Here is an 18,660-nt window from a genome sequence, read left to right on the forward strand (position 1 = left end):
GACAAATGACACGCCTGTCCCACATTGCATTGCGCCGATTCCGTCCCACAATTCACCAGTCAAGATGTCAGCGCCCAGTGTGCGGCGGGCGTGAAAACTACGGTTTGCCACATAATCGCTTTGCTAAGGTCATTTAGACAGTTCATGTATAGTAGGTTACAGGGTCAGACAAGAACACAGTTTTTTACGATTTTTTTAATACGCTTGAAGCTACAGGTTGGTCTTCATGCCGTATTCGGGTGGGAAGCACTTGGTAAACAACAACAACTTCATGAATGTATATTCATACACCTTGTTCCTGCTTGAACACTTTGTGCTGTATGATTTTTTCCTCTTGACAATTACCCCTCGCTCTCCTTATCTCCCCCACCTCCCACTCTCCACTCCCTGCCAGAACTCAAAGAGCTTTTATTGTGAATGTTGTCAGTTAGGTGAGTTTGTCAGGTATTAAAATTGATACGATCCCTAGCATCTGGACTTCATAATGATAAGGCAATGTGCTAAGAATTGATACTGTCCTGTTAGATACCTATGTACTTGGTTTAAATGTCAACTTATTTCCAATGTTACATTGTATAATTCTAAATAAGTAGATTGATTGGTTCATTCATGGGTATTAAACACAGTGCTTCATATAATATATATAAATATATATTTTTCATTCTTATAACAGCAGTCCAGTTTGTGGATAGAGGAAATTGGAGTCCCGGAAATCTAAAGTTCTGAACAAGTAAAGATGCATGTATACTTGAATGTGAGGGGAGATAGTAGGGGAGGAATTGTTCAGGGGGAAATTTCCAGGTAGAGCAGGATTGATAGTCCCTTGGAGACAATACCCCTACCCCTCTTTCTATAGTTGAATACCTTGTTTTTGGAGAAGCGGCACTACTAAACACCATAGTCTTAAATGGTGATTAGGACTATGGATTACTTGACAAGAATTGTGGCATCCAGGATACTCACAGATGCAGCAGCTGAATATATGAGCATAGAGAATGATAAAATTGTATTAAGTTTTGTGTAATAAAATCCAGACCTCACATTCAAACAACATTTGCACATCAATATGGCTTTGATATTGCCATTCTGATAGAAAGTAATAATCACTCATTCAAAGAATATGTAACATCAATTGGTAGAATAATTAAAATATAAGATTGATGCGTCTAATTTAATGTAAGATGATTTGTGAATGTGACATAGGGTGACCTCCATGGATGAGTGGTTAGTGTGCTAGTGCAGAGATTCAAGAGCCTCCCACAAATGTGAACACTGAGTTCAAATCCATCTCATGCTGGCTTCCTTTTCAGTCATGCCTGTGAAGGATAGCAAGCAACCGACAGATGGTTGGGAGTTTCCCGTGGGCTGTGCTTGGTTTACTCTAACCATAAAGCCCTCTGTTGTCGTTTAAGTGAAATATTCTTGAGTAGGGCATAAACCACCAGTCAAATAACTCAATAAATTGTCCGCTTAGGTAATATTGGCAAATATATTTGTATGTATTGCAGTCCATCCTGTGACAGAGATCATGATGTTTGAACAGGAGGACTGGGCGTCTAACAAAACAGCTGATGATTTATCCAGAAAGTTATTCTCTGTAAGTAGCAGTCTTTGTGAAACAGAACAGACAATTATTTTTGGTATTCTTTCATGTTTCCAATGGATGAATGCTTTTAAGTTCAGTTTCATAGGGCGAGAAGCAAAGTAGACCTCTCCCAGATCAGCTCACATTACAGAATTGCCCTGTAAAATTACACCTCTAGTTTCCAAATCAGGGATGGTTTCGTAAGCGATGTCAAAGCATCTGACTTAAATTTAATTGTGCTGTGAGAAGTGGTCTGTCTACATGATAAAAATTTGTTCTTTAATAGTTTTGGGGATTTTTTGTTTTGATTTGTTTTTTGTCCAGCAGAATAAAATTGTAATCATAGCAGACTGTCATTATCAAGAAAACACATGCTGTGTATTACCTAGACTGAGAATAGAGCTTGTATCTCTGCTGACTGAAATTAGGTGCGAATGTTACAGTTTTACACATTAAACCTTTGCAAAAAAAGAATGTGATTCTTATTGGGTGAAATGAAAATGGTTCTTTTAACCAAAATACACATGCCTTCAAGATGGCTAAACTGTCTTACCTGACATGTTCATAAACCCAATTTCAACCATGGGGTAAAGGCTTCAGAAGAATTGTCAGTGTTTTATTGATGGTAAATATTGTTCCCATGCTCAAGCTCAAGGTATTGCTACCATTGTTACTGATATTGTTATAAATGTACATGTGTATAAGCTCTCAACAAACAGCTGTTGCCTTGTTAATAATCCTTATGATGACAAAGGTTGAAATATTGATGTTTGCCAACTATGCATCGTAAGCCCTTTGTCGGACTGAACACTAAAATGTCTTAGAGACCACTTCGGTGGCCTAATGATTAGAACGTCTACATCAAAATCAGGAGACATTAGACTCAAACCCAGGTCGGGTCATATCAAAAACTTTAAATATGGTACATGCTGCTGCCTCACTTGGCAAGGAAATGTGACTTGTTGGCCCGATATCAATATAATGTGATTGCAGCGTAATGTTTCAGTGGCTGCAGTACTTTGGCTGCATAAAACACCATCAGATACATATGTAAGTAAGTTGTAAATCACCCTGTGATAAACATTTTCTCCTCTCTTTCTTTCTTTCATAAATTCAAACAGAAGGAGAAGCGTAAGCGTGAAGAACCAGGTGAAACCAAGAGTGCTAAACTTTGTAAGTTGGATTCAGTTGAGCAGGTGCAGAGGCCTAAAAAGCGAAAAAATAAAGGTCATGATGAGATGGATGCTGATAACTACAAGACAAAAACAAAACATCAGAAAACAAGCTACAGAGGATCTGTGATTAGTGAAAAACATGAAGACATGAAACAAGATTCACAACCAAAGTTGAAATCTGCAAAGAAGAAAAAGATTCAAGCACTTGAAAAATCAAAAAGTCCTGTCTTCAAAACAAAATCACCCAGAAATAAGTATAAACATCTAGCAATAAAGAAACAGGACAAAAAGGAAGTTAATGCTGTTGAGAAGACAAAAGAGTCCAAGAAAAGCTTAGGAGAAGCTGAAAATCCCCCTGTGATAACAAAGGATGTAATGTTAAAGAGGAAGCTGAAAAGGAAAAAACTTAAATCCACTGATGTGAAGGTGTCGCCTCAGAAAAATGGAAAGCCAGAAAATGCTGTAAAGCAAACCAAGCGCAAGAGGAAACGGAAAAAGAAAAACAACCCCAAAAAGAACAAGTACAGACATTTGGTTTTGTTAAAATATGGTGAACAAGGAGTGGGTGAAAAAGGTGTTGCTGCAGAAGTCAGTGAAGAAATCCAGTCAAAACCTGCTAGAAAGAGTCCGACATCACGTGGTCAAGCTCACTCTTTTGATGTCACAAGGCTGAAACAGGCTCTGGTCACAAGTATTCATAAATCAGAGGATCAGCAGGAAAAGACCACTGAATCCAAACCAGTTACAACAAAGAGGTTGAAAACAGAAAGGAAAACAGAAAAACCAGAGGACGCAGAGAAAGGGGTGAAGAGGGGTGGATCAACATTGAAGGAGAAAGTGACTGCGAAGCTTACATCTGCTCGTTTTCGTTTCCTGAATGAGCAGTTGTATACCCAAACAGGACAGGAATCGTACAACCTGTTTGCTGAAGATGAGGAAGCTTTTCTTGTATACCATGATGGATTTCAGAACCAGGTGGAAAAGTGGCCTTCAAACCCACTGGACTCCATTATTAAATATATCAGCAACAAGTGAGTAGATGAATACTCTGTCATTTATCACTGGCATGTATTTAGTTCAAGCATGCCTCATCATTTGTTTCACAAAAAATGCATGTTTTTAGAATTTGATTGATGCAGTTTCTCATTTCTAACATGGTTGGCCTTCTCCTGAACAGCATGTGCACATCTTTGCTTTCACAAAAATGAGAGGAATGTAGTTTTTGGCTTTCTGCACTAAAAATATCTGTATTAAAATTTAAAAGAATTACTCTTCTTCCTGCAGACCTCCATCGTTGATTGTAGCAGATTTCGGCTGTGGTGACGCCAGGCTGGCTCAGAGCATCCCCAATAAAGTGCACTCATTTGACCTCGTGGCATTGAATGAGCATGTGACAGCCTGTGACATGGCCAAGGTATTTACACATCGCACATTTACACATCGCACATTTACACATTACAAAAATGAAATTATAAACTATACTTTATTGAAACTTCTTCCTGTAATGTTACGCTGTAAGAGGGAGAACAAGAGCTGATATATTTAAAGTGTAAAGTATCAATCAAACATAAATTTATCTGATTGTTGTTTTCCACTTATATCATGGGGATCAGGTTTAACAGGAAACCAGAATGCCTGGAGAGAAACCACCGACCTTGGGCAAGTTACTTTACCACATGATGACCTAGCTAATGGTGGTGGTGTGGTGTTATATGAGTTTTGTTTAAGGTTGTTTGTTTCCGTCAAAGCAATTACTTTGACGCTTTCAACAGATTAATTGTTTTAATGATTAACAAAAGCATTATTTGTTTTACAATTAAATTAGCTGAGGTCCTGTGCTGGAATACTCTCCAACTCTCACTGGTTTATCTGCAAGTCGTTGACACACCACTTGAGATATCATGGTTTCCTCAGAGCTCTGCTGGGTTTGTCAGCTACCTGGTGAGATATCATGGTTTTCTCAGGTCTCTGCTGGGTTTGTCAGTTACCTGGTGAGAAATCATGGTTTCCTCAGGGCTCTACTGGGTTTGTGAGCTACCTGATGAGATGTCATGGTTTCCTCTGGGCTCTGTTGGGTTTGTCCGCTACCGGATGAGATGTCATGGTTTCCTCTGGGCTCTGCTAGGTTTGTCCGCTACCTGATGAGATGCCATGGTTTCCTCTGGGCTCTGTTGGGTTTGTCAGCTACCTGGTGAGATGTCATGGTTTCCTCAGGTCTCTATTATGTTTGTCAGTTACCTGGTGAGATGTCATGGTTTCCTTTGGGCTCTGTTGGGTTTGTCCGCTACCTGGTGGGATATCATGGTTTCCCCAAGGCTCTGCTAAGTTTGTCAGAGCAAACTATTCATTAGTTTTTATCACCTGTAGATATTTACTTCTGGACATTCCCAGCTTCCCTTGGAGAAGCAGAGTGTGGATTTCTGGTTTTATCACACTTATGTAGGTTTTCTTCAAACTCTTGCTCTTCCATGTTCCCGTGTTCCCCTGGAGAAGCAGAGTATGGATTTCTGGTTTTGTCACACACCTGTAGGTATTTATCACAAACTTACACTTCCATGTTCCCAGCTTCCCCTGGAGAAGCAGAGTGTGGATTTCTGGTTTTATCACACACATGTAGGTATTTATCACAAACTTACACTTCCATGTTACCAGGTTCCCCTGGAGAAGCAGAGTGTGGATTTCTGGTTTTATCACACACATGTAGGTATTTATCACAGACTTACACTTCCATGTTCCCAGGTTCCCCTCAAGAAGCGGAGTGTAGATATCTGTGTGTTTTGCCTTTCTCTGATGGGAACCAACCTGGTGGATTACCTGACAGAGGCCAATCGCATCCTGAAGACAGGGTGAGTTGTCCAACACATTGTAACCCATCCTTACACACCTGACAGAGGCTAACCACATCCTGAAGATAGGGTGAGTTGTCTGACACATCCTTACATACCTGACAGAGGCAAACTGCATCCTGAAGACTGGGTGAGTTGTCTGACACATCCTTACATACCTGACAGGAGCTATCCACATCCTGAAGACAGGGTGAGTTGTCCAACACATTGTAACCCATCCTTACACTCCTGACAGAGGCAAACCACAGCCTGAAGACTGGGTGAGTTGTCTGACACATCCTTACACACCTGACAGAGGCTAACCACATCCTGTAGACTGGGTGAGTTGTCTGACACATCCTTACACTCCTGACAGAAGCAAACCACAGCCTGAAGACTGGGTGAGTTGTCTGACACATCCTTACATACCTGACAGAGACTAACCACATCCTGAAGACTGGGTGAGTTGTCTGACACATTGTAACCCATCCTCACATATCTGATAGAGGCAAACTGCATCCTGTAGACTGGGTGAGTTGTCTGACACATCCTTACATACCTGACAGAGACTAACCACATCCTGAAGACAGGGTGAGTTGTCTGGCACATCCTGACATACCTGACAGTGGCTAACCACATCCTGTAGACTTTGTGAGTTGTCTGACACATTGTAACACATCCTTACATACCTGATAGAGACAACCTGCATCCTGAAGACTGGGTGTGTTGTCTGACACATTGTAACACATCCGTACACATCTGACAGAGACAAACTGCATCCTGTAGACTGGGTGAGTTGAATGACACATCCTTACACACCTGACAGAGGCTAACTACATCCTGAAGACTGGGTGAGTTGTCTGACACATCCTTACATACCTGACAGAGACAAACTGCATCCTGAAGACTGGGTGAGTTGAATGACACATCCTTACACACCTGACAGAGGCAGACTACATCCTGAAGACTGGGTGAGTTGTCTGACACATCCTTACATACCTGACAGAGGCAGACTACATCCTGAAGACTGGGTGAGTTGTCTGACACATCCTTACACACCTGACAGAGACTAACCACATCCTGAAGACTGGGTGAGTTGTCTGACACATCCTTACACACCTGACAGACGCTAACTGCATCCTGAAGACTGAGTGAGTTGTCTAACACATCCTTACGTACCTGACAGAGGATAACCACATCCTGTAGACTGGGTGATTTGTATGACACATCCTTACACACCTGACAGAGACTAACCACATCCTGTAGACTAGGTGAGTTGTATGACACATCCTTACATACCTAACAGAGGCTACCTGCATCCTGAAGACTGGGTGAGTTGTCTGACACATCCTTACATACCTGACAGAGGCTAACCACATCCTGTAGACTGGGTGAGTTGTATGACACATCCTTACATACCTGACAGAGGCTAACCACATCCTGAAGACTGGGTGAGTTGTCTGACACATCTTTACATACCTGACATAGGCTAACTGCATCTTGTAGACTGGGTGAGTTGTCTGACACACCCTTACATACCTGACAGGGGCTAACCACATCCTGAAGACAGGGTGAGTTGTCTGGCACATCCTTACATACCTGACAGAGGCAAACTGCATCCTGAAGACAGGGTGAGTTGTCTGACACATCCTTACATACCTGACAGTGGCTAACCACATCCTGTAGACTGGGTGAGTTGTATGACACATCCTTACATACCTGACAGAGGCTAACCACATCCTGTAGACCGGGTGAGTTGTATGACACATCCTTACATACCTGACAGAGACAAACAACATGTTGTAGACTGGGTGAGTTGTCTGACACATCCTTACATACCTGACAGAGGCTAACTGCATCCTGAAGACTGGTTGAGTTGTATGACACATCCTTACACACCTGACAGAGGCAAACCACATCCTGAAGACTGGGTGAGTTGTCTGACACATCCTTACACACCTGACAGAGGCTAATCACATCCTGTAGACTGGGTGAGTTGTCTGACACATCCTTACACACCTGACAGAGGCCAACTACATCCTGAAGACTGGGTGAGCTGTATGACACATCCTTACATACCTGACAGAGACTAACCACATCCTGTAGACTGGGTGAGTTGTCTGACACATCCTTACATATTTGACAGAGGCTAACTGCATCCTGAAGACTGGGTGAGTTGTCTGACACATCCTTACATACCTAATAGAGACAAGCTGCATCCTGTAGACTGGGTGAGTTGTCTGACACATCCTTACATACCTAATAGAGACAAGCTGCATCCTGAAGACAGGGTGAGTTGTCTGACACATCCTTACATACCTGACAGTGGCTAACCACATCCTGTAGACTGGGTGAGTTGTCTGACACATCCTTACATACCTGACAGTGGCTAACCACATCCTGTAGACTGGGTGAGTTGTCTGACACATCCTTACATATTTGACAGAGGCTAACTGCATCCTGAAGACAGGGTGAGCTGTATGACACATCCTTACATACCTGACAGTGGCTAACCACATCCTGTAGACTGGGTGAGTTGTCTGACACATCCTTACATATTTGACAGAGGCTAACCACATCCTGAAGACAGGGTGAGCTGTATGACACATCCTTACGTACCTGACAGAGGCTAACCACATCCTGAAGACAGGGTGAGTTGTATGACACATCCTTACATACCTGACAGAGGCTAACCACATCCTGAAGACAGGGTGAGTTGTCTGACACATCCTTACATACCTAACAGAGACAAGCTGCATCCTGAAGACAGGGTGAGTTGTCTGACACATCCTTACATACCTAACAGAGACAAGCTGCATCCTGAAGACAGGGTGAGTTGTCTGACACATCCTTACATACCTAACAGAGACAAGCTGCATCCTGAAGACAGGGTGAGTTGTCTGACACATCCTTACACACCTGACAGAGGCTAACCACATCCTGAAGACAGAGTGAGCTGTATGACACATCCTTACGTACCTGACAGAGGCTAACCACATCCTGAAGACAGGGTGAGCTGTATGACACATCCTTACGTACCTGACAGAGGCTAACCACATCCTGAAGACAGGGTGAGCTGTATGACACATCCTTACGTACCTGACAGAGGCTAACCACATCCTGAAGACAGGGTGAGTTGTATGACACATCCTTACATACCTGACAGAGGCTAACCACATCCTGAAGACTGGGTGAGTTGTCTGACACATCCTTACATACCTAACAGAGACAAGCTGCATCCTGAAGACAGGGTGAGTTGTCTGACACATCCTTACATACCTAACAGAGACAAGCTGCATCCTGAAGACAGGGTGAGTTGTCTGACACATCCTTACATACCTAACAGAGACAAGCTGCATCCTGAAGACAGGGTGAGTTGTCTGACACATCCTTACACACCTGACAGAGGCTAACCACATCCTGAAGACAGAGTGAGCTGTATGACACATCCTTACATACCTGACAGGGGCTAACCACATCCTGTAGACAGGGTGAGTTGTCTGACACATCCTTACACACCTGACAGAGGCTAACCACATCCTGAAGACAGGGTGAGTTGTCTGACACATCCTTACATACCTAATAGAGACAAGCTGCATCCTGAAGACTGGGTGAGCTGTATGACACATCCTTACATACCTAATAGAGATAAGCTGCATCCTGAAGACAGGGTGAGCTGTATGACACATCCTTACATACCTAATAGAGACAAGCTGCATCCTGAAGACAGGGTGAGTTGTATGACACATCCTTACACACCTAACAGAGACAAGCTGCATCCTGAAGACAGGGTGAGCTGTATGACACATCCTTACATACCTAACAGAGACAAGCTGCATCCTGAAGACAGGGTGAGTTGTCTGACACATCCTTACATACCTGACAGAGGCTAACCACATCCTGAAGACTGGGTGAGTTGTCTGACACATCCTTACATACCTAACAGAGACAAGCTGCATCCTGAAGACAGGGTGAGTTGTCTGACACATCCTTACATACCTAACAGAGACAAGCTGCATCCTGAAGACAGGGTGAGTTGTCTGACACATCCTTACATACCTAACAGAGACAAGCTGCATCCTGAAGACAGGGTGAGTTGTCTGACACATCCTTACACACCTGACAGAGGCTAACCACATCCTGAAGACAGAGTGAGCTGTATGACACATCCTTACACACCTGACAGGGGCTAACCACATCCTGTAGACAGGGTGGGTTGTCTGACACATCCTTACACACCTGACAGAGGCTAACCACATCCTGAAGACAGGGTGAGTTGTCTGACACATCCTTACATACCTAATAGAGACAAGCTGCATCCTGAAGACTGGGTGAGCTGTATGACACATCCTTACATACCTAATAGAGATAAGCTGCATCCTGAAGACAGGGTGAGCTGTATGACACATCCTTACATACCTAATAGAGACAAGCTGCATCCTGAAGACAGGGTGAGTTGTATGACACATCCTTACACACCTAACAGAGACAAGCTGCATCCTGAAGACAGGGTGAGCTGTATGACACATCCTTACATACCTAACAGAGACAAGCTGCATCCTGAAGACAGGGTGAGTTGTCTGACACATCCTTACATACCTGACAGAGGCTAACCACATCCTGCAGACTGAGTGAGCTGTATGACACATCCTTACATATTTGACAGAGGCTAACTGCATCCTGCAGACTGGGTGAGCTGTATGACACATCCTTACATACCTAATAGAGATAAGCTGCATCCTGAAGACAGGGTGAGCTGTATGACACATCCTTACATACCTAATAGAGACAAGCTGCATCCTGAAGACTGGGTGAGCTGTATGACACATCCTTACATACCTAATAGAGATAAGCTGCATCCTGAAGACAGGGTGAGCTGTATGACACATCCTTACATACCTAATAGAGACAAGCTGCATCCTGAAGACAGGGTGAGCTGTATGACACATCCTTACATACCTAACAGAGACAAGCTGCATCCTGAAGACAGGGTGAGTTGTCTGACACATCCTTACATACCTGACAGAGGCTAACCACATCCTGCAGACTGAGTGAGCTGTATGACACATCCTTACATATTTGACAGAGGCTAACTGCATCCTGAAGACTGGGTGAGCTGTATGACACATCCTTACATACCTAATAGAGACAAGCTGCATCCTGCAGACTGAGTGAGTTGTATGACACATCCTTACATACCTGACAGTGGCTAACCACATCCTGTAGACAGGGTGAGCTGTATGACACATCCTTACACACCTGACAGAGACAAGCTGCATCCTGAAGACAGGGTGAGTTGTATGACACATCCTTACGTACCTGACAGAGGCTAACTGCATCCTGAAGACAGGGTGAGCTGTATGACACATCTTAATACAACCTAACATACATGTAGACCAACCAGAGACACCAGACATGAAGCCTCCCATCTCAAATGTGAAATGAATTTGGATTTGAACCTAGGTTTTCCAGCTTGCCAGATGGTATCTCCTGAACTGAAATGCAGATCTTTGACCGTAACCATGTTCACTGAAATGCAAATGCATGACCTTCACTCGAATGCCAATTGATGACCTTCACTGACACACAAATTCATTACCTTTCCTGGTTTTAAAATCATGATTTTTGTACACACACTAATTCACAATATTTTCTGATACTCAAACTCTAGAATATTTTCTGACACTCAAATTCATGTTCATACAAACTGACGACATTTCCTGCTATCCTAAACCTTGATGTCTACTGACACTCAGCTTCATGATATTTCACAAAATGTTAGGTCATTTACTAGGCACTGATTTCATCTCTCAAACCATTGCCAAAATTCAATCTGTTCTATTAATAGATGGCACATGTATGTGTGATACCTATGCTATTTTTTAGTTATGTTTACCCATTGTGCTTTAAACCACCAAAGTATTAGTCACTGACAGTAACCATTAAGGTATTGGAACAAGTTTACCATTCTTCAGCTCTGAACTAGTCACAGACAGTAACCAGTAAGGCCGTGGAACAAGTTTACCATTCGTCAGCTCTGAACTAGTCACAGACAGTAACAGATAAGGTCTTAGAATAAGTTTACCATTTATCAACTCTGAACTAGTCACAGACAGTAACAGATAAGGTCTTAGAATAAGTTTACCATTTATCAACTCTGAACTAGTCACTGACAATAACCAGTAAGGCATTGGAACAAGTTTACCATTCATCAAGTCTGAACTAGTCACAGACAGTAACCAATAAGGCATTGGAACAAGTTTACCATTCATCAACTCTGAACTAGTCACAGACAGTAACCGATAAGGCATTGGAACAAGTTTACCATTCATCAACTCTGAACTAGTCACAGACAGTAACCAATAAGACATTGGAACAAGTTTACAATTCGTCAGCTCTGAACTAGTCACAGACAGTAACAGATAAGGTCTTAGAATAAGTTTACCATTCATCAACTCTGAACTAGTCACAGACAGTAACCAATAAGGCATTGGAACAAGTTTACCATTCATCAACTCTGAACTAGTCACAGACAGTAACCAATAAGGCATTGGAACAAGTTTACAATTCGTCAGCTCTGAACTAGTCACAGACAGTAACAGATAAGGTCTTAGAATAAGTTTACAATTCGTCAGCTCTGAACTAGTCACAGACAGTAACAAATAAGGTCTTAGAATAAGTTTACAATTCATCAGCTCTGAACTAGTCACAGACAGTAACCAATAAGGCATTGGAACGTTTACAATTCATCAGCACTGAAATAGTCACAGACGGTAACCAATAAGGCATTGGAACAAGTTTACCATTCATCAGCTCTGAACTAGTCACAGACAGTAACCAGTAAGACCTTGGAACAAGTTTACCATTTATCAACTCTGAACTAGTCACAGACAGTAACCAGTAAGACCTTGGAACAAGTTTACCACTGATCAGCTCTGAACTAGTCACAGACAGTAACCAATAAGACATTGGAACAAGTTCACCATTCATCAGCTCTGAACTAGTCACAGACAGTAACAAATAAGGCCTTGGAACAAGTTTACCATTTGTCAGCTCTGAACTAGTCACAGACAGTAACCAATAAGGCATTGGAACAAGTTTACCATTCATCAGCTCTGAACTCGTCACAGACAGTAACCAATAAGGCACTGGAACAAGTTTACCATTCATCAGCTCTGAACTAGTCACAGACAATAACCAGTAAGGCATTGGAACAAGTTTACCATTCATCACCTCTGAACTCGTCAGAGACAGTAACCAATAAGGCACTGGAACAAGTTTACCATTCATCAGCTCTGAACTAGTCACAGACAGTAACCAATAAGGCATTGGAACAAGTTTACCATTCATCAGCTCTGAACTCGTCACAGACAGTAACCAATAAGGCATTGGAACAAGTTTACCATTCATCAGCTCTGAACTCGTCACAGACAGTAACCAATCAGGCATTGGAACAAGTTTACAATTCATCAGCTCTGAACTGATATTCATTCATTTCATTATTCATTTTAGTGGCATACTGAAGATTGCAGAAGTCAGCAGTAGGTTTGACAGCTTGCCACAGTTCATTGACAGTCTTAAGAAGTTGGGTTTTAGTTCAATAAATCAGGTAAGCAGCGAAAGTGGAAATTGAATGCATTAGCAGGGTCTCTTCCTTACCTGTAAGACAAACAAGGTAAGCAGTGAAAGTGGAAATTGAATGCGTTAGCAGGGTCTCTTCAGGACCTGTAAGATAAACCAGGTAAGTAATGAAAGTGGAAATTTATTATGTTAGTAGAGACCCTTCCTGACCAGTGAGGTCACAGGTTCAAACCTAGCTTTCGCCTATTCATCTGCAATGTTTTAGTCCTGGGTTTTGTCAGGTAAATCCAGTCAATCCAAATAAATTAAAGTATTAACAGAGGTGGAGTTAGACTAGTAGTTAACATTCTACATTCTGTGCATGCAGATGTGGGGATGTGGAGTCTGGTCTATATGCCTGATAATGCCATTATGGACATATATGGTCGTGGTTTTTCTCGAGCTCTTCCCTATTTCCTTCCACCATAATGCTGGCTGCCTTCATATACGTAAAATTTTCTTGAGTAGGGCCCTCACTGGACGAAAGGGTTGGCACGCGAGTGCGGCACAATGACCCAAGTGCCTCTCACCAATTCAGTCACTGTGACTTCAAGTTCAGTTCATGCTGGCTGTCAGAAGGTCTGCCAGTACTGCCAGTAATTGTGGGTCCTGGAGGAGAGCTCTGCCCGGCTTCCTCTAACCATAATGTTGGCTGCTGTCTTATAGGTGAAATATTCTTGAGTACTGCATAAAACACCAATCAAATATGTAAATATCTCCAGTACTGTATTTAACCCCAAACAAATTACAGGAAGATAATGAATGTATTTTGTCTTTATCCAGAATACTCCCAGTAGGATGTTTGTGCTGCTGGATTTCAAGAAGGTTTCACACCCCCAAACCACGGCATTAGCATTATCATTAAAACCTTGTGTTTATAAGAGACGTTGACCTTGACTAGTCAGAAGGTGATGTTGCAGCGCTAACAGATCTTTAAAATCACAATGTTTTATGTCATGGTCATGTGAAAGGTTGGCTCTTTTTTTTTTTTGATTTCCTCAGAATCCATTAACTCTTATTTTGCCGATGAATCTAGAATGACTACGTGTACCATCTATTTATTCATTAAAGTTTATTTTATTGGCAAGAACTTCATGTTGTTTTGTTGGTTGGTGTTTGTTTTGTTTTTTGTGAGTGAATGAATGAATGAACAAATGAATGATACGGGCTTAAAGCCACATCGACAATATTTCAGCCTTGTCTTGGCAAGATTTTTGTCCGTCTTTTCAGTTGTAACCTTCACTACTATCAACCATGAAGTAAATCGGTGAAGTATTTACTATTTGTCTGCCTGATTGTCCTACACATACATTCATTCTTTGGGTTTCCCTGTCCTCCTGACAAGCTGAGTGCTATCAAAAGTCCATCATGATAATACATCATATAGATTTATACCAACATCACAGATTTTTACATTCATCGCTGAATTGAATCCACATCTCATAAATATTGTAAGAAATAATACTATGTGTAACAACAGGGCGATATTTGTGTAGCTATGACATCTGTAATTCACTTAACTCAAGACCAAGCCTAAAACATCAGAACACCTGTTATTTTACTTCAGCCGAAAGTGTATATGGCAAATCCACATTGACTGCCAATGTCTTTGTGCCAGATTAAGGCAGTATGTGTCACAGCCAGTACCGACATATTAATTGATCTTGTTCTTGATCAATGTGTTGGTTTGGAATATAACTATGGACACTCCAGCGTATAACTGACTGATTCCCTGTATAACTGTGTGATTGGTGTTTACAACATGTATGCCTCAAAGTGCATGTTGCTAGTGAGAGCCTAAAAGGGCAACCACTTAACTACTGAATCCTCTTTTCCACAATTCCCTCATGATCACCGGTTCAAATCTCGGTGTGGCTTGTGTCAGATTGTTTGTCCGGCACCCGGAGAAGGGCAGTGGTTAACCCTCGGCACTCGCGCCCCCCACAACCATAAACCCAGCCACTGTCGTATACATGTAAATGTAAAAAGCGTCTTACATATGGTAAATAAACTTTGAGTTTGGCAGGAGTAATTTCGTTATTGAGTGATCATTTTGTATAGCTTCAGCATCCTTGAAGAAGTTATAAATCTTTGTAGGATCTCTGAAGTATTGTGAGGCCACTGGAGATATATGATGAGTTTCAGGTGTTTCAGTTACCTACATTCTACAATCATAATGGAATGTTATTTAACCGCTGCTAAATGTTCCTTTCCCAGGCCTTCATGATAACAACACATTAAATATTTAACCCATGCAAAATGTTCCTTTCGCAGCCCTTCTTGATGACGTCACATTAAAGACAGTACGAGGTCACGGTAAAAACTGATATATTGTAGACATTGTACAATTTATTTATTTATTTGATTGGTGTTTTACGCCGTACTCAAGAATATTTCACTTATACGACGGCGGCCAGCATTATGGTGGGTGGAAACCGGGCACAGCCCGGGGGAAACCCACGACCATCCGCAACCATCCGAGAGGAAGCCAGCATGAGCTGGACTTGAACTCACAGCGACCGCATTGGTGAGAGACTCCTGGGTCATTAGGCTGCACTAGCGCGCTAACCAACTGAGCCACGGAAGCCCCGACATTGTACAATGTCAATGGCACAATATCCTATTTCAGGCTAGAGTCATTTCACAGGAATAAACATATGCCGCCTTCCCACTATATCAGTCAATCGTGTCACTTCCATCAGACTTCTTAATGAGATTTTGTCTCGGTTTGATACTCACTGATTTAGGTTGTAGCTACATAACGTTTGTGCTGTAGTTACATAAAGTTATGTCCATGGGCAATCTTTCCTGCCCAAGGTAACTTGGGGTCTAAGTGGAGTAGTCTATTGTTCATACCTCCCTTTTTAGTGGACACAAGATGGCTATGCAGTTCCAGTACTCACTCATAGCAGGAGAGGAATAGATGTAGTGGGCACAAAATAGCAATGCAGCACTAGTACTCACTCATAGCAGGAGAGGAACAGGTGTAGTGGACAAAATGGCAATGCAGTTCCAGTACTCACTCATAGCAGGAGAAGAATAGATGTAGTGGACACAAAATAGCAATGCAGCACTAGTACTCACTCATAGCAGGAGAGGAACAGGGGTAGTGAACAAAATGGCAATGCAGTACTAGTACTCACTCACAGCAGGAGAGGAACAGGTGTAGTGGACACAAAATGGCAATGCAGTACTAGTACTCACTCATAGCAGGACAGGAATAGATGTAGTGAACACAAAATGGCAATGCAGTACTAGTACTCACTCATAGCAGGAGAGGAACAGGGGTAGTGGACACAAGATGACAATGCAGTACTAGTACTCACTCCTAGCAGGACAGGAATAGATGTAGTGGACACAAGATGGCAATGCAGTAATAGTACTCACTCATAGCAGGACAGGAATAGATGTAGTGGACACAAGATGGCAATGCCGTACTAGTACTCACTCATAGCAGGAGAGGAATAGATGTAGTGGACACAAGATGGCAATGCAGTACTAGTACTCACTCATAGCAGGAGAGAAATAGATGTAGTGGACACAAGATGGCAATGCCGTACTAGTACTCACTCATAGCAGGAGAGGAATAGATGTAGTGGACACAAGATGGCAATGCAGTACTAGTACTCACTCATAGCAGGAGAGAAATAGATGTAGTGGACACAAGATGGCAATGCAGTAATAGTACTCACTCATAGCAGGAGAGGAATAGATGTAGTGGACACAAAATGGCAATGCAGTACTAGTACTAACTCATAGCAGGAGACGAACAGGGGTAGTGGACACAAAATGGCAATGCAGTCCCAGTACTCACTCATAGCAGGAGAGGAACAGGGATAGTGGACACAAGATGGCAATGTAGTACTAGTATTCACTCATAGCAGGAGAGGAACAGGGGTAGTGGACACAAAATGGCAATGCAGTCCCAGTACTCACCCATAGCAGGAGAGGAACAGGGGTAGTGGACACAAAATGGCAATGCAGTGCTAGTACTCACTCATAGCAGGAGAGGAACAGGTGTAGTGGACAAAATGGCAATGCAGTACTAGTACTCACTCATAGTAGGAGAGAAATAGATGTAGTGGACACAAGATGGCAATGCAGTACTAGTACTCACTCATAGCAGGAGAGGAACAGAGGTAGTGGATACAAAATGGCAATGCAGTGCTAGTACTCACCCATAGCAGGAGAGGAATAGATGTAGTGGACACAAAATGGCAATGCAGTACTAGTACTGACTCATAGTAGGAGAGAAATAGATGTAGTCGACACAAGACGGCAATGCAGTACTAGTACTCACTCATAGCAGGAGAGGAACAGGGGTAGTGGACACAAAATGGCAATGCAGTCCCAGTACTCACTCATAGCAGGAGACGAACAGGGGTAGTGGACACAAAATGGCAATGCAGTCCCAGTACTCACTCATAGCAGGAGAGGAACAGGGGTAGTGGACACAAAATGGCAATGCAGTACTAGTACTCACTCATAGCAGGAGAGGAACAGGGACAGTGGACACAAGATGGCAATGCAGTACTAGTACTCACTCATAGCAGGACAGGAATAGATGTAGTGGACACAAGATGGCAATGCAGCACTAGTACTCACTCATAGCAGGACAGGAATAGATGTAGTGGACACAAGATGGCAATGCAGTACTAGTACTCACTCATGGCAGAAGAGGAATAGATGTAGTGGACACAAGATGGCAATGCAGTACTAGTACTCACTCATAGCAGGAGAGGAACAGGGGTGGTGGACACAAGATGGCAATGCAGTACTAGTGCTCACTCATAGCAGGACAGGAATAGATGTAGTGGACACAAGATGGCAATGCAGTACTAGTACTCACTCATAGCAGGACAGGGATAGATGTAGTGGACACAAGATGGCAATGCAGTACTAGTACTCACTCATAGCAGGAGAGGAATAGATGTAGTGGACACAAGATGGCAATGCAGTACTAGTACTCACTCATAGCACAAGAGGAATAGATGTAGTGGACACAAAATGGCAATGCATTCTCGATCACTCATAGCAGGAGAGGAACACAGAAATCACTAAGAAAGTTCCACAACAGAACACAAAACAAAATTAGATTATGCATGAGTTTCGATAGATTGCAAATCACAAAGTTTATTTACAAAATGTAGATATCTATACATAGAATGTACAAAAAAATAGGGACAGGCTGTATCACATGTTAATTATGTAGCAAATTATGTGCAAGGTGTGGGACAACACTGCTGTCCCACAGAACGGATTTGTCCACTGAAGCCTGCACATAAATGACACCTTTTCAGCACCAAAGCAGAAATGATCACGTAGCACTAAACAGGACAAATCTTTACAATAATTCTGTTTTCTAACCTCAGACCAAATCATGGATTTAAGAATTAAGTTCTCGGCATGTGTCAAAATGCCATATTTTCATACATACAGCTTTGGTGTGGATGTG

General features: G+C 42.4%; 1 protein-coding gene across 3 annotated transcripts; it reads left to right on the forward strand.

Moving 5' to 3' along the window:
• Positions 1-59: 59 nt before the first annotated feature.
• Positions 60-14,254, forward strand: LOC135472990 (ribosomal RNA-processing protein 8-like). Of its 3 annotated transcripts, none has more exons than XM_064752749.1 (7): positions 60-253; positions 1,509-1,597; positions 2,707-3,791; positions 4,045-4,174; positions 5,500-5,606; positions 13,098-13,194; positions 13,989-14,254. In XM_064752749.1, the coding sequence occupies exons 1-7, from the start codon at positions 145-147 to the stop codon at positions 14,094-14,096; spliced, it is 1,725 nt and encodes a 574-aa protein (XP_064608819.1). In that variant the 5' UTR covers positions 60-144; the 3' UTR covers positions 14,097-14,254. The 3 variants fall into 3 exon arrangements, with proteins under 3 accessions (XP_064608819.1, XP_064608822.1, XP_064608821.1); XM_064752751.1 differs by having other exon boundaries at positions 91-216; XM_064752752.1 differs by lacking the exon at positions 13,098-13,194.
• Positions 14,255-18,660: the final 4,406 nt, after the last annotated feature.

Source organism: Liolophura sinensis, chromosome 8 (assembly GCF_032854445.1).
Source record: "Liolophura sinensis isolate JHLJ2023 chromosome 8, CUHK_Ljap_v2, whole genome shotgun sequence".
NCBI classification, from domain to species: Eukaryota; Metazoa; Mollusca; class Polyplacophora; order Chitonida; family Chitonidae; genus Liolophura; species Liolophura sinensis.

Coding starts and splice junctions, on each gene's coding strand:
- LOC135472990 (XM_064752749.1), top strand. CDS start 145: ATGTATAGTAGGTTACAGGGTCAGACAAGAACACAGTTTTTTACGATT. Junction 4,175..5,499: donor CAGCCTGTGACATGGCCAAG/GTATTTACACAT, acceptor CCATGTTCCCAG/GTTCCCCTCAAGAAGCGGAG. Junction 5,607..13,097: donor AATCGCATCCTGAAGACAGG/GTGAGTTGTCCA, acceptor TATTCATTTTAG/TGGCATACTGAAGATTGCAG.